Genomic DNA, 15,418 nt, shown 5'->3' on the forward strand with positions numbered 1-15,418 from the left:
GCTCTGAGTACGTGTCCTGGTAATCCGTCTGGCCCTGCGGCTTTGTGAATGTTAACCTGTTTAAAGGTTTTAGTCACATCGGTTACGGAGAGCATGATCACGCAGCTTTAGCTACTGTAGCAGCACTTAGCACGTATCGTAGCATTAGCCTCAATTCACAAAAATCTCACCCAATGTTTGACTTCAGGTCCAGGCAACAATATATTAGCTTCAACCCTGTAAGCCTGTCGCTCTGTAGCTGCACTCCTACTACACATTAGTGGCAATGGGCAACAGAGTCATTAGTACACAGTACTGATGTTCACTTAGTGTACAAAACATTAAGAACACCCGCTCTTTGACATAGACTGACAAGGTGAATCCGGGGTGAAAGCTATGATCCCTTATTGATGTCACTTGTTAAATCCACTTTAATCAGTGTAGATGAAGGGGAGGAGACAGGTTAAATTATTTTTAAGCATTGAGACATGGATTGTGTATGTGTGCCATTCAAACGTTCCAACGCAATATTAGGAAGGTTTTCTTGTGTTTTGTTCACTCAATGTATAGTGTTACCCCTAACTAGAGTTACAGACATGCCAACCTTCCCCAACCAGTGTCTTGCTGGTTTTCAAGGGGCACATTTTCCACCAGCCCCCAGTGTATTTCCTTCACTGATATCGTAACTCTAGCAACTCCCAGAGTCATGTAGTCTGTGTTGGCCTTTGCCAAGTCTCTCTCCGTTGTCCCTCTTCAAGCTTCTGCAAAGAGAACACTTCATATGGATAGCCTTGATTCGTAGTGAGTGTTAAGCGGAGGGTCTGTATTATTAGAAATGTTTTTGAAAGGCTTCGACAGCAAAAGCCCAGGTGTGGATTGGAGCTGTGATTTATTCATCTTTGCATGCTTACTGATGTGATCCTGGAATTTGTTCAATGTCAGGACTTAATGTCCATGCTTTGCAGAAGTACACAGGAAGTTATGTTGTCTCAACTGAAATCTTACAGATTTCTGCACATGGTGTATCAAAATGACCATTGACCTTCTGTCTCTCAAGACATTGTTTCCTGAAATACAGATTGTTTTCTAAGCCTAAAAGACACTTTCATCTCTCACTTCTTCAGTTTATCTCCCTGACAGTCAAATGATTATTGCATGTTGTCTAGCAGGGGTAGTGATATTCTATTAGGTATTTCTAATTGTACTTGATATTCTAATTCTATTATTGTACTAATATTCATATGCTTACTGTATGTGTCTCGTGAATAAAGCCAGATGTTGTAAAGAAGATGCATATACCATTCCCCCAGGTGCAAATGCCTCACACTGACCTTCATGTTCAATATGGGAAATGGAGGCTGTCTCCTCTTTGGTTCCTCTCATGAAATCGCTTTTATATGGAAGAGCCGTGCTATTAAAACACAAGAACAAACCCCTGGAGTGAAAGTCTGACTGTTTTGACGTTTGTTCTTACCTGAAGGTTTGCTTTATTATGGATGCTTTAAAATGCATGGGGGTCAGGGAAGACAAGAAGGAGTAAGGAAATGACAGCGTTGACGCAGTGGTTTAAACGGCCTTGGGTTGCCAATATGGTTTACAGCTGGGAGACGCTTCTTTATCTTTCACTTCCTCTACTGCGGAAGGTTCTGTAACCCTGACACCGAATGGAGTTTAGTGTATATAATAGAATACGACTCCCACACCTTGTGATTTGATCGTTACTTTTCCCCTCAAAGCTTTCACAAGGGAGGCTTTTTATCTCTTGACATGATTGACTGTAGGCTGAAGTGAAACTAGTCTTGAAGCAACACGAGACACACATACACGCTCGCTGACAGTATTACGAAAGCACACACAGTAAGATGGCATTATCAACTTAAATCATCTCATGCTGACACTCTGCCAAGCTAGCATTCAGCGCTATTTATTGCAACCGCTACTTCTATGGAGACCTGTGACAGGCTTATCTGTCATAGATGTGGATGAGAATGCATTCTTTATGTGTAATAGTCAGCCGTGGCTGTTAGCTGTTATTAGCCATTGTCTCGCCTATCATGGAAATAACAGCTCATGCTATCTCATGCTATTCACGGGCACAATAGAGGAAGTGTTAAATATCAAGGACATTGTTGTGATCTTTTTTTATCTTGACAACCTGAAGACACCGACGTAATGTTCACTTGAAGTTGTCAGGCTAAGATAAAGTGTTAATTGCTATTGTAGAATCATTGAATGTTTGAATATAGTCTCCTTTAGTGCAATTTTCGAATATGCCATATTCAACAATGTGTTTGCTAAATGTGGTGGTAAGGCGCAGAGTGTCAGAGAATTGGATTTTGTTACAATGGATTTTTTCAATGGAAGTTGTCAGTGGTAATGTGTCCAGGGATATTTAGTCATATTGGATGTCATCTCTTTCTCCAGGTTTGCCCCTGTCAGTGAGCTGGCCCCAGTAGGCAGACCAGTGGGCAGCATCCTGGCAGCCGCCATGAACCAGACAATCTTCTACTCCATCGTGGGAGGAAACGAAGGCGGTAAGTGCAGAAATGTACCCTCCAGTACCATAGATAGAACAAACATTTGCCAAAATAGGAAAAGGTCACATTTTTGTCTTAAATTCTTGCAATAATATACAATCCATGGAAAATGCAGAGAAATTACCTGAAACAAAAAATTGGCTGCGCTTTACTTGTGGCAAAAGTAACTATTGTTAAAGTAACTATTTTTTACAACAGTAGAGGTTTCCTTTTATCACAGTCTATTTCCATGTCTATGAAGTCAACGTGCAATAGTCTTCATCAATGTTAATCTGCTGATTAATGCATCGACTTGGTAATGTCCTAAATGAGTGCTTTAAACCTGTGGTTGGCAGTTGGCACACACACAGACAGACACAAAAGTAACCTCTTTTTTTTTATCTAATGTTGATCCTGTCAGTGAGTGCTGCCAATGTCTTCCTCATGTTGTACTGATTGTTTTTTGGTTGGTTGCAGGTGAGTTCCAAGTGAGTAACCGGACAGGTGTGATCTCCACGGCTAAGCCTCTGGATTATGAGACTGTCACCAGCTACGTGCTCAGGGTTCAGGCTGACTCCATGATCGTGGTCATGGCCCAACTGCGGGTTCCCTCTAAATGTAAGAGGGGGATATTGAAATGGAGTAGGGGGCTGGGAGGCTACATCAAGTGTACATCAGCTTTCCAGCTAGATACCGTGGTCCTTGGTTTTGACAGAGGAGTTGACAGCATATTAATTTCTACAATTATTAGTCATTTAGCAGACAGTCTTATCCAGAAGAACTAACAGGAGCAATTACCTTCTTCAAAGGCATATCGACAGATTTTTCAGTTACTGTAGTCGGCTCAGGGATTCGAACCAGCAACCTTTTGGTTACTGGCCCAACGCTCTTAACTGCTAGGTTAACTCTTCCCCCCCTCAATTTTTCAGATAAACCCTCATCACCTCATAGATCTGTATTTATTGGAATGCAGAGCAGGCCACCGTACCGTGTACATTTTCATAATTTTTAAAAACTTTATTGAGTTCAAATAATCAGAGCAGAACAGGGCGTAATTGTCAGATTGTCACAGCCCAATTAACATCATTACACACACACACACACACACACACACACACACACACACACACACACACACACACACACACACACACACACACGCACACACACATTATTAATAAAGCAGAGTAATTGATAAGAATTAATTTAACACAGCTCCTCTCCACTCCCACCACCCCTTTCCCTAAATTAAAATGTACTCTACGCAGACTCAAAAGCCCATTCTGCCATGTGAGCCATCCTTTCTCTTAATGCTTTTCTTTTTATGTGTGTGTGCTGAATTTCTCTCTATGCTGTTGTGTTTCTCTACACTTGCAAACATCTGTTTGTGATTGTGTGTCGTAACTGAAAAGTTACCATTTCCCACAAGACCACAATGGATAAACCGCGGAGGGAATAAAACCGTTTTTAGAGAGACAGAAAAAGGCAATAGAGAGAGAGCGACTGACGTATCCCTCTGTGCCTTCCCTCTGGCTCTCACGGTGGTGTTTGTGCTGTGATTTAATGAACTGTGTTTTTGGTCATCCTATTCCCTTGGATCCTCCTTAGCCCTAGCAGCATGACTTTACATTTCTGTGCTCTGCTGGAAGAAAAATAGTCATTGACAGTGCATATTTTTCACCTTAACTGCAGTGTGGGCCAGGGTAAGGTTGTGCTAGGTTTGTACATATTTGTACTGTATAAGTTAAACAGTGACAAATGGGTACGGAGTGTGTATATCCTTACTACAAGCTATTTTCCTTGAGGACAATCTGGCATATGAATGGAAATGGCACAGTAGCTGCAACAGGAGAACATATTTGATTATTTGATCATGAACTGGAACCTTTCCTACCAACACTGATCCCCTCTAAACTATAGGGTGTACTGTAGAGGAACGTCAAGGAAAGTGGATAAGACAATATGCCTCATGTCTAAAATGTGACTGTGTCCCTCCTCTTTAACTCTGCAGCCAACACAGCCAAGGTGTTTATCGAGGTGCGGGATGAGAACGACCACCCGCCTGTCTTCACCAGAAAGCTCTACATCGGTGGCGTGGCTGAAGACGCCAAGACCTTCTCGTCTGTGCTGAAGATAGTGGTGAGAAAGGCCTTCGCACACTCCTCCTTATATGCTACTGTCTTAACACACACGCATAAACATACACATCTACTGAAGATCATGTTGAGAAAGCTGTCTGACACTCAATTCTCTGACGGACTCTGATTGTACTCTGACGTAAGCCAGTCAAAACTCATCCTTAATGCTACTCACGTCCCTGCAGTCCATTGGTCGGTCTAAAATCAATTAATGATTAGAGAGATTGTGTCATCACGCACGCACGCACACAAACACAGTACTGTACATATGCGGTCTGATTCCATCCCTATCCTCCCTGTCGGTTCCATTCTGTTCAGTCATGGTGGCAAAATTCATTCGAGCCACTCTCTGTAGTTCAGTTTCATCTTCCTCTCCATCCTTCTCTCCATTCCTCCCTCCATTCCTCTATTCACTGGTGGGATCTAATATAACGGTGGGATGTAATATAATCACAGTTCACCAATTGGACCGTGGTCAAAGATCAGTCCAGATTATCAGTCTGTTTTACATTGAAGGTGGTATGGCTCTGTAACGTGAACATTCCTTTACGTGTGACTCAGCTGGTAGCACCTTACATACCAAAGAGGCACACATAGTCATTTGAAAACAATCGGCAGCACGTACATGCTCTGGGATGCAGTATACTGTAGCTCCTGCTGCATAAATCTCTTGCGCTCCACTATCAATATTGTATGATTGTACGGTTTAAGTCCTATTGTTTGAGTAGAAGCCACCCTTGAGCTCAGATTTGTGTAATTACTTTAACCGTAACCATTCCTAACCTGAACCATTTGCAAGTCCTTATTTATCCAAACTGAACAGAGATGTACACATTTCCAAGTCCGTCCACTATTGTGGCATATAAAAAACTCAGTCCAGTCTTTCATGAGACAAACACTATATTGGATATGAAGCTTTTTTTATTTTTATGCTGTCTGATATAATGAAACTAATACATTATATAGGCTAGAGAGGGACTTCACATATGACTGATATTAAATCTTGATTTGCAATCTGTTCCGTGAGCTTAGTTTCATCTGGACATGATGAAGGCAAAAGGAGTTGATGGGAACCTGAGGCTCCGTGACACTCACAGTCACGTTGGGCCCAGCAACTGTCAGTGGCCTAATATCTATCAAGATCTAAACATCTGCACGCCTGTCTGCCTGTCCGTCTATCCTTCTATCTGTATTTATACAGTACCAATCAAAGTTTGGACACACCTACTCATTCAAGGGATTTTCATTATTTTGACTATTTTCTACATTGTAGAATAATGGTGAAGACATCAAAACTATGAAATAACACATATGGAATCATCTAGTAACCAAAAAGGTTTTAAATAAATCGAAACATATTTTATATTTGAGATTCTTGCCTTGATAACAGCTTTGTACACTCTTTACATTCTCTCAACCAGCTTCATGAGGTAGTCACCTGGAATACATTTCAATTAACAAGGTGTGCCTTGTTAAAAGATCATTTGTGTAATTTCTTTCCTTCGTAATGTGTTTGAGCCAATCAGTTGTGTTATGTCAAGGTAGGGGTGGTATACAGAAGATAGCCCTATTTGGTAAAAGGCCAAGTCCATATTATGGCAAGAACAGCTTCAATATGCAAAGAGAAACAACAGTCCATCATTACTTAAAATGTTTTAATTTAACCAGGCAAGTCAGTGAAGAACAAATTCTTATTTACAATGATGGCCTATCAGGGAACAATGGGTTAACTGCCTTGTTCAGAACAACATAATTTTTTACCTTGTCAGCTCAGGGATTCGACCCAGCAACCTTTCGGTTACTGGCCCAACGCTCTAACCACTAGGCTACCTGCTGCCCCCAAAGCCCTAAAGGTCAATCAATATGGAACATTTCAAGAACTTTAAAAGTTTCTTCAAGTGCAGTCACAAAAACCATCAAGTGCTATGATGAAACTCGCTGGCATGAGGCTATGCGGCTTTGGAACCCTGACCTGTTCACCGGACGTGCTGCCTGTCCCAGACCTGCTGTTTTCAACTCTCTGGAGACAGCAGGAGCGGTAGAGATACTCCTAATGATTGGCTATGAAAAGCCAACTGACATTTACTCCTAAGGTGCTGACTTGCTGCACCCTCGACAACTACTGTGGTTATTATTATTTGACCATGCTGGTCATTTATGAACATTTGAACATCTTGGCCATGTTCTGTTATATTCTCCACCTGGCACAGCCAGAAGAGGACTGGCTACCCTTCATAGCCTGGTTCCTCTCTAGGTTTCTTCCTATGTTTTGGCCTTTCTAGGGTGTTTTTCCTAGCCACCGTGCTTCTACACCTGCATTGCTTGCTGTTCGGGGTTTTAGGTTGGGTTTCTGTACAGCACTTTGAGATATCAGCTGATGTAAGAAGGGCTATATAAATCAATTTGATTTGATTTGATGAGAACCGTCATAGGAAAGGAAGACCCAGAGTTACCTCTGCTGCAGAGGATAAGTTCATTAGAGTGACCAGCCCAAATAAATGCTTCACAGAGTTCAAGTAACAGACACATCTCAACATCAACTGTACAGAGGAAACTGCGTGAAGCAGACATTAATGGTTGAATTTCTGCAAAGAAACCACTAATAAAGGACACCAATAAGAAGAAGAGACTTGCTTGGGCGAAGAAAAACGCGCAATGGAAATTAGACCAGTGGAAATCTGTCCTTTGGTTCCAACCATTGTGACTTTGTGAGACACAGAGTAGGTGAACGGATGATATCCACATGTGTGGTTCCCACCATGAAGCATGGAGGAGGAGGTGTGCTGGTATGAGGGTGCTTTGCTGTCGGTGATTTATTTAGAATTCAAGGCACACTTAACCAGCATGGCTACCACAGCATTCTGCAGCGATACGCCATCCAATCTTGTTTGCGCTTAGTGGGACTATCGTTTTTTTTTTCAACAGGACTGCATCAGATGACCTGGTCTCCACAATTACCTGACCTCAACCCAATTGAGATGGTTTGAGATGAGATGAACCGCAGAGTGAAGGAAAAGCAGCCAACAAGTGCTCAGCATATGTGGGAACTCCTTCAAGACTGTTGGAAAAGCAGTCTTTATGAAGCTGGTTGAGAGAATGCCAATAATGTGCAAAGCTGTCATCAAGGCAAAAGTTGGCTACTTTTAAGAATCTAAAATCTAAAATATATTTAGATTTATTTTACACCTTTTTGGTTACTACATGATTCCATATGGGTTACTTCATATATGATCTTGATGGTTCGTTATTGAGCTTTGGTGAGAACAGACCAGGGATCTTGTCATTCTGAGAATGGAAACTGTAATTATAGAATGTACTTTTTTACATTTCTGTGAAAGAAATGACTCATTGAGTTGAATCAGATGAAAAGTGAGGATGAGGATAGATGACATGAGGAGGACTGTACGTTTAAATGAGAAATGCACTATACCTCCGCATAGCCTTGTTGCATTCCTGTTTATAACACTTTGACCTTCAATTGATTTCAGTGGACAATTCTGATGTTTGCAGCTATAGATGTTGCTGAGATATATATTTTGCCTGCTGTACAAAGAATCCATGAAGCATTTATAACAATCGACAATTAACCTGCAAATGCGGTAAAAATGTATCCAATAATACTGCATCAACTAGTAGGCCCTCTCAGACTCCATCTGTAGAATTAATTATACGATTCCATCTTTCCATTGTTCCTGTTCCTGAGAATGTTGTGTTAACTCTGTCAGGTCTAGATAGAATACTGAATCATCCTCAGTAGCATGAACGCTAAACACAGTTTGGCTGTGGCCCCAAGCTTTGGTATCAGCCATCTTTGTCTTGCACTGCATGCCATTCTCTCTGATGGACCTTCAGATGGTATCTGATGTGTCTGAGATCTTTGTATGATTTTAAGGCAGGCGGCTCTACAGTCTATAAATTAGCTTAATTTACTGTCAAATTCTTCTTTAAAATGATTTTGAATAGAAGCCGGGGGAAATAAAAGATGGCAGGGGGTGATGTGGCACAGTGGTAATGACAAAGAAACCGCAATTTTATGCTAAAAGTTTTCTCAGAACGTATGGTTTTACCAAGGGTAAGCCTATTGAGTTGAAACAGAATCACTTAATTTTATATGGTTGTTTTTATATGAAGTCTTGTACACAGTCTTGTTGAGTATTTCATGAGTGATTGCTGAATAGAAGTCTATTCTCCAACCCATTCTTCCTTTCAGTGCCACGGCACACTGATAATTTTTTTTCAGAACCTTTGTTCTCAAGTGCTTTTACAAACTGTATTGAGATAAAGCAGAACTCAAGGTTACTCTCATAACCCAGGTTCTGATATGTGACGGATCGGCTTGATTTTGTCTTATATAGCAACATTTTAAGTTTAAAAAAGTAAAAGTAGAGATTCAGAGCTAGAAAATGGTATATCATACACTACAGTTGAGGGACAATGGGAAAGTAATTCTTCTTTCGAAGTTAATAAACTTGTAACTCCACTTTTGAGAAAATATCCCTAGAATGTTTTGGTACACCGGCTGGAGAGCTCTTCTTTGTCTACACCCATTCAGCATCATTCACACCCTCTTAAGCCTTAGCTCCACCCATCTCTTTAAGAATTTACATGTGAGGCCATGTGTTAAACAGTGAGATTACGTTAGTGTACTAAACATCCAAACATTTTAAGACCAAAAGCTGCATTATACTATGTCTATCGACATGTCTGTAGACAGTTGTCGCAGTGACATCACAAACATTCTATTGTCATCTGACATCAAACTTGTCGTTATCGTTATAAAAAAGTATACAAACATAAAAACTACAGGCTTTTTGACATCAGTGGCCCGGTGTTCCAAAATAGCATAACTGGTATATTTTAACACCAATAAACCCAGAAAAAATAAACTAATTTACTATATGTCAATCTAGCAAACCAGGCAACTAAAAGCAACTTTCTAAACAATGTTTTGGTTAATTTCTAGCTTGTTAGCTAGCTACATTTTGCTCTTGAGAGCATGGGAATATGGTGAGATATCTCACTCATAATATCAGAGAACCTGGGAACCTCAATTACTCGTTTTGATATCTCACAATTAGGATATTACCAATTCTGTATTGCAGACCTGGTTTCCGAAGCCAGGTAGTCTTAAAGTATCAACGCTCGAACGTCCCGACACTGAGGACAGAATGTGTCCCAAAGAAGGTGCAGTGACGTCTAGCTGGTAAACCTCAGAAAAGTATGAGGGGATTCCCAACAAGCCTCATCACAAAACTCCTGTAAGGACATGCCCTTGAGCAGTGCACAAGAGGTTGCTCTTGCGTAAAATTCACGCTCTATCCAAGTAGATGCGCAACACGCGTACTGGACACAAACGGTGGAGACGTTCTTCTTCGGTAAAAGTGAAGGGCGGCAGGTGGAATGCCACAAGCAAGACAGTTGTAATTGCTGCTGACCTTCGGTATAAAGGTGGGTTTAGACAACAAAGAATCCTTGGGGGGGAAAACAGGGGCAACTGTAGACATGAAGGGTGAACCCACAGTGTGCAGCTCAATAACTCGCTTTGCGGACTTAAGACCGACCAGTAAAGCAGTCTTGAATGAGAGATACGTCATCTCCATGCTTTTCAGCGGCTCAAAAGGCTGCTGTGAAATAGCCTCAAGCACAATAGACAGATCCCAAGATGGGGCTAGAGGCTTGGAAAATGGACGTGAGCGAAGCGCCCCTTCATGACAAGTGGTGTTTTCCCACTGTGTTATTGCGAAAGCCTATATGGCAGGCTGAGATAGCGGCTAGACCTTAACAGTGGAGAAAGCCATACATTGAGCTTCCATACATTGAGAGTGTAGAAGGGGCCCTGGCACTCTTGATTGTCTCAATGACTGAGAGGCAAGCATGTCACATCCAGATTTTAACTCTCACGGGAAATGCCCAGAGGGCCATAGTATCGGGGTGAGGGTGGAAAATGTCTTTGTTCGCTTGGGTCAGATGATCCCTGCGTAACAGGAGTTGCCGGGGCTCATAGAACAGCAGGAGAATGATCTATGCTAACTAGAGCTTGCCTGGCCATGGAGGGCTACCAAGATGAGGTATGAGCCTTCTTCCCTCACTCTGGGGAGTATGAGGCTTAGAAGAGGAAAAACGTAACGGAACACTCCCGGCCAAGGGTGTTCCAACACGTCCACCCCCAATGGTGCGTCTCCTGCTAGCGCAAAGAATAGCGGGCAGTGCACGTTTTTGTGCGAAGAAATCTATGGATGTTTGACCATATCTATCCCTGATCTGTTTCACAACTTGGAGATGGTCTCCATTCCCTGTGATGGGGATTCCATCTGGACAAGTCAGCTCCTACGTTCAGTGCTCCCGCGACATGAGTCGCTCGTAGTGAGAGTAGGTGTGCTCTTCTCCACAGAATAATTTGATGGATAGTCTGTGTAAGCGCAGGGAGCAAGTGCCACCCAGGGTTTTGATGTATGCCACCACAGTCTTATTGTCCGTTCTGATCAAGATGTGAGAATTTCAAAGGGAGGGTAAGAATGGTTTCAGAGAAAGGAACACTGTCAGCAGTTAGAGGTCATATATGTGAGCAATGCGGAGTTGTGGACCCCACAACTCCGCTTTTCCCTCATGCCCAACCTGTGAGTGACGTCTCTGTCGTGACCACCTTCCTCTTTACCACTACCCCTCTGGTGGCATTATAGTGAGTCGCCCTTTCATTGAATGTATTAAAAGGGGCAGCGTTAAAACACTAGGATACGTGGACAGTGCTAGGTGGCGACTGACAGTTTTGGTTCCTGCCTCGGCTACTTGAGAAAGAGCTGTGGTGAGAGCTGTGGCACGGAGGGCACTAGGGGGTAGAGTGGGCTCCGTCTTCCTTGTGAACAAACTTATAAAAATTAGTCACTGCACGAAGGGAAAGGTTATAGGAGCACAGATGTGCCTCTCCCCCATTGGGATGGGGGAGGAAGGGAGCCTGTGCTCCACCGAGAGGTGTCAGGCCAGGAGACGGTTGGCTGCCTCTCTGCTGCTGGGGTGTACCGTTGGTCTGGCGCCCTTTCTTCCCCACAGGGGAATCAGCCAGGCGGGAATTTGATGCGGCTGCTACAGAGTACCGCTTCCCCAAACTGTCTGCCTCTTTCCTGAGACTTGGACTGTGGGTTTGCAGCCAGCCATTTGCATCACTGGTCACTCAGTTAGCACTTGCTCTAGTGAACTGCCCCTCTCTCTGATGTGGAACCTTGGCTCGTAGTGGGAGAAAGTGGAGACCGGGTTGCCACGATATCCGGGTCTGCCGGGCAGGTGATGGCAAGGTTAGCCTTGACGCGGTAGCTGACCTGGGTTTTGAGTCTCTTGGACCGAAGAACCTAGTAGGTGGGGCTGGTAAAGTTGATAAGTACAAAAACGACAGAGCTTTATGTAAATCGTGCAAGACTCAAGAGACCTAAGCTAGTGGTGAGTCCTCTCATGGACCGGATCACTGCATGGTTGGACCGGTTTGGTTAGTAAGCACAAAGCCACTTAATGCTAGACAAACTAAAAAACAAGACAGTGGTTAGCTTGTTAGCTTTCACCGTGACGGCTAGTAGGGTTGCTTAAGGTGACACAGGCCGTTATTTGGTAAAAACATTACAAAACTTGCAGGACTCGGTCGAGAGCTGCCTGAGCATATTTGTTTCCCATGGGTACGGGGGCCCATTATCACGCTGGTATAAAAGTATGGTTAACCAGGTTATGCGTGTGCGAGTGTATGCTTAGCCATGAGGCTTTTGTGTTAGCCAGCTAGGGTTCACCCAGCGAAAAAGCAAACTATTACCCGAACCGAAAACGTTAGTTTCGGTAAAGTCACACAACACAAAAGATCTCCTGTCTGTACTACTGCAACTTGCTGTTGGCTTGTGCCATCAAATTTATCCAGAACGCTGCAGCTCGCCTGGTGTTCAACCTTCCCAAGTTCTCCTACGTCACCCCGCTCCTCCACACACTCGCATCCACTGCAAGACCATGATACTTGTAGCAAGAGGAACTGCTGCCTACAGGCTATGCTCAAAACCCTATGCCCCAACCAGAGAACTCTGGTCTGCCACCTCTGGTCTCTTGGCCGTCCCACCCCTATGGAAGGGCAGCTCCCGCTCAGCCCAGTCCAAGCTCTTCTCTGTCCTGGCACCCTAATGGTGGAACCAGCATCCCCCTGAAGCTAGGACAGCAGTCCCTGTCCATCTTCGGAAATAATCTGAAACCCTACCTCTCCGAAGAGTATCTTAAATAATCCCACAGTACCCTCCCTTGCCTTGACTGTGATATGTGGTTGTCCCACCTAGCTATCTTATTAAGATGCATGTAATGCACACTGGATGCACACTGGATAAGATCTCAAATGTAAATGTAGATGAAGAGAGCTGAAAAACCTGTGCGACACACCTGTCAACAGTTAAGCAGGATACAGGGATCAAGTCGTGTTGAGCAGAGCTTAGAGTAGTGCTCTTCGCAAGGAATAGAGGTGAGACTGACCAGAGGGCAGGCGAGTGGCTCCTTATCACCTGAAACTACTTTATTTTATATGAGTGTGTTTTTAGGTTGGCTTGAATGGAGTGGTATACAGTCTTATTTGAGAATATCTAGCTCCATCTAATGACCGAGATAGGGCAGCCCTGTCATTTATTGCACTCCTCCCTCCATTTCCTCCCTCCCTCCTTCAATCCCTCCATCCTGGAGAGAAAAAAAGTATTTGTACCTATTAATCAATGTCACTGCAGACAGGCACTTTGAGAACTGATGAAAGACTGAGAATGCAGGCCGGCAGACAGGCAGCAAGGCCAGAATCAAATTCTTTCTGTGCCATACTGTACCTGCTTCTGAGACTCAAGTTCCCCCTCTCCTGGCCAAATTATCTAAATGCACTGTCATCCTTTATTTTGGTCATTAAGCAGAAGCTCTTATCCAGAGCGACTTACTTACATGATGTTAGTTTTGACTAAGGAGCCTCAATACTCCATTCTATGCCCTCCATTTGTGTGTATCATATGTGTATATGTGTGTCGACAAGTCAAGCAGCTCTGTCCCAAAATATGCCACCACAACTGAGGCCCACTCAACATAACTGCCATTGTTAATGTAGTAGATGTCAGAAGATCTCAGTCTAGTGTTTATATGTGTGCGTGTGTGTGTGCGTGTGCGTGTGCGTGTGCGTGCGTGTGTGTGTGTGTGTGTGTGTGTGTGTGTGTGTGTGTGTGGTTACTTTTCCCCAGGCCACTGATGCAGATACAGGGAACTACAGTGCCAATGCGTACCGGCTGATCATACCGCCCACGACAGATGGTCAGGACAGCTTTGTGATCGAGCAGTACACGGGCATCATCAAGACGGCTATCATGTACCGCAACATGCGGAGGTCCTACTTCAAGTTTGCAGTCATCGCCACCGACAACTACGGAGAGGGCCTGAGCAGCAGCGCTGATGTGGTGGTGAGTGTCTAGTGTGTTCAAGCAACACATATCCCTCCATTGTTTGAAACACTCTTTCTTGTTAGGCAAGTAATTATGAGACTTTGACGCTTGGCAGTTGGAAGTTTGTCCTCAGTCAACTGTGATCTTAACAACCGATGCCAATACCCCAACCACCCACAACATCTGATGGGTTTGTTAGTGTCAGACTGCAGTCTCCTCTGAGAAGAGTTATTCATTAGGAGGCTACATGATGATGAGGCACGTTTTCTCTTCTCTCTAGGCTGTGTTTAGCTTCCAATATATTAAATTATTCAGAGCAGTTACAGGACACGAGATGTGTTATGTGTATGCCAGAGAACCCCTCTGCTTCGAGCTGATGATCCAATTAAACTATGCATGGAGTGCGTTTTCTGCTCATTCTAATTGGTGTGTGTGCATGTGTGTGTCATTATACTTATACAATACATTCCGTTTCTTTCCAGTTATTGGAGTCAGGGGTTCTCCTAATATGTCAGCCTAACAAGTCTCTAATGAGACTGAAGAAGTGTTGGAACGGCACCTGAACGGGTGACAGCGGCGAGTGCTTAACCATGTTGCTGGTTCATTTTCAACAGGAACTGTAATTTCACAGAGACCGTGTGGGAGATTTGGCTGGAGAGCCCAGAGCCAGTGCATTTTCTGTGCCGGCGAATATTAAGCACCATTAGATTGGCCACGTGGCACCAATACAAGCAGGCAATAAGATTCTCATTTTGACCACCTGGAGCATGTTAAGCATGAATAGACAAAACGTCCATATCTACTACTACTATATCTCTCTCTGTCTCTCTCTGTCTCTCTCTGTCTCTCTCTCTCTCTCTCTCTCTCTCTCTCTCTCTCTCTCTCTCTCTCTCTCTCTCTCAGGTGTCTGTGGTCAACCAGCTGGATATGCAGGTGGTGGTGTCCAATGTCCCGCCCACTGTCGTGGAGGAGAATAAAGAGCAGCTTATTGCGTAAGGCACCAGTCAATCACTTCCTTTCAGCATTATTCTCACAGTGATCATTTTTGGTTGAATTGGAAACCTATTAATGGTCCTAAAGGCCCCTCAACACTCAACAGAAACAGGAGAGTGAATTAAAAAGTATTACATTTATTTTCATTAGAGAACATTTCCTCTACTAGGGCATCATACTTAAAAATATCTATATTCTGAGAAGCATCTACAGTGGAATAGATTTGTATAGTAAAGTAGGGTCTGTCACCACCCTTGTCTTTTCCTTTCAGCCAAAGCCAAAGTGCATTTTAAATGCATTACAACTAAAAGTTTGAGGCCATCCCTTTCATTCTCAGTGATAACTCCATGGTTTAGCAGCAGAAGCCCTG

At 43.4% G+C, this 15,418-nt stretch overlaps 1 protein-coding gene across 4 annotated transcripts in view; it reads left to right on the forward strand.

Annotated features, from left to right (window-relative positions):
• Window positions 1–15,418, forward strand: part of LOC110528891 (protocadherin-15) — a 267,645-nt gene that overhangs the window by 230,216 nt on the left and 22,011 nt on the right. For all 4 annotated transcript variants that reach the window (XM_036984917.1, XM_036984912.1, XM_021611090.2 and 1 more), the window contains 5 exons: window positions 2,404–2,513; window positions 2,973–3,113; window positions 4,507–4,634; window positions 13,858–14,073; window positions 14,959–15,047. In XM_036984917.1, the coding sequence (XP_036840812.1) occupies window positions 2,404–2,513; window positions 2,973–3,113; window positions 4,507–4,634; window positions 13,858–14,073; window positions 14,959–15,047 (684 nt within the window). The remainder of the gene's footprint in view (window positions 1–2,403; window positions 2,514–2,972; window positions 3,114–4,506; window positions 4,635–13,857; window positions 14,074–14,958; window positions 15,048–15,418) is intronic.

The sequence above is a fragment of the Oncorhynchus mykiss genome, chromosome 1 (assembly GCF_013265735.2).
Source record: "Oncorhynchus mykiss isolate Arlee chromosome 1, USDA_OmykA_1.1, whole genome shotgun sequence".
Classification (NCBI taxonomy): Eukaryota; Metazoa; Chordata; class Actinopteri; order Salmoniformes; family Salmonidae; genus Oncorhynchus; species Oncorhynchus mykiss.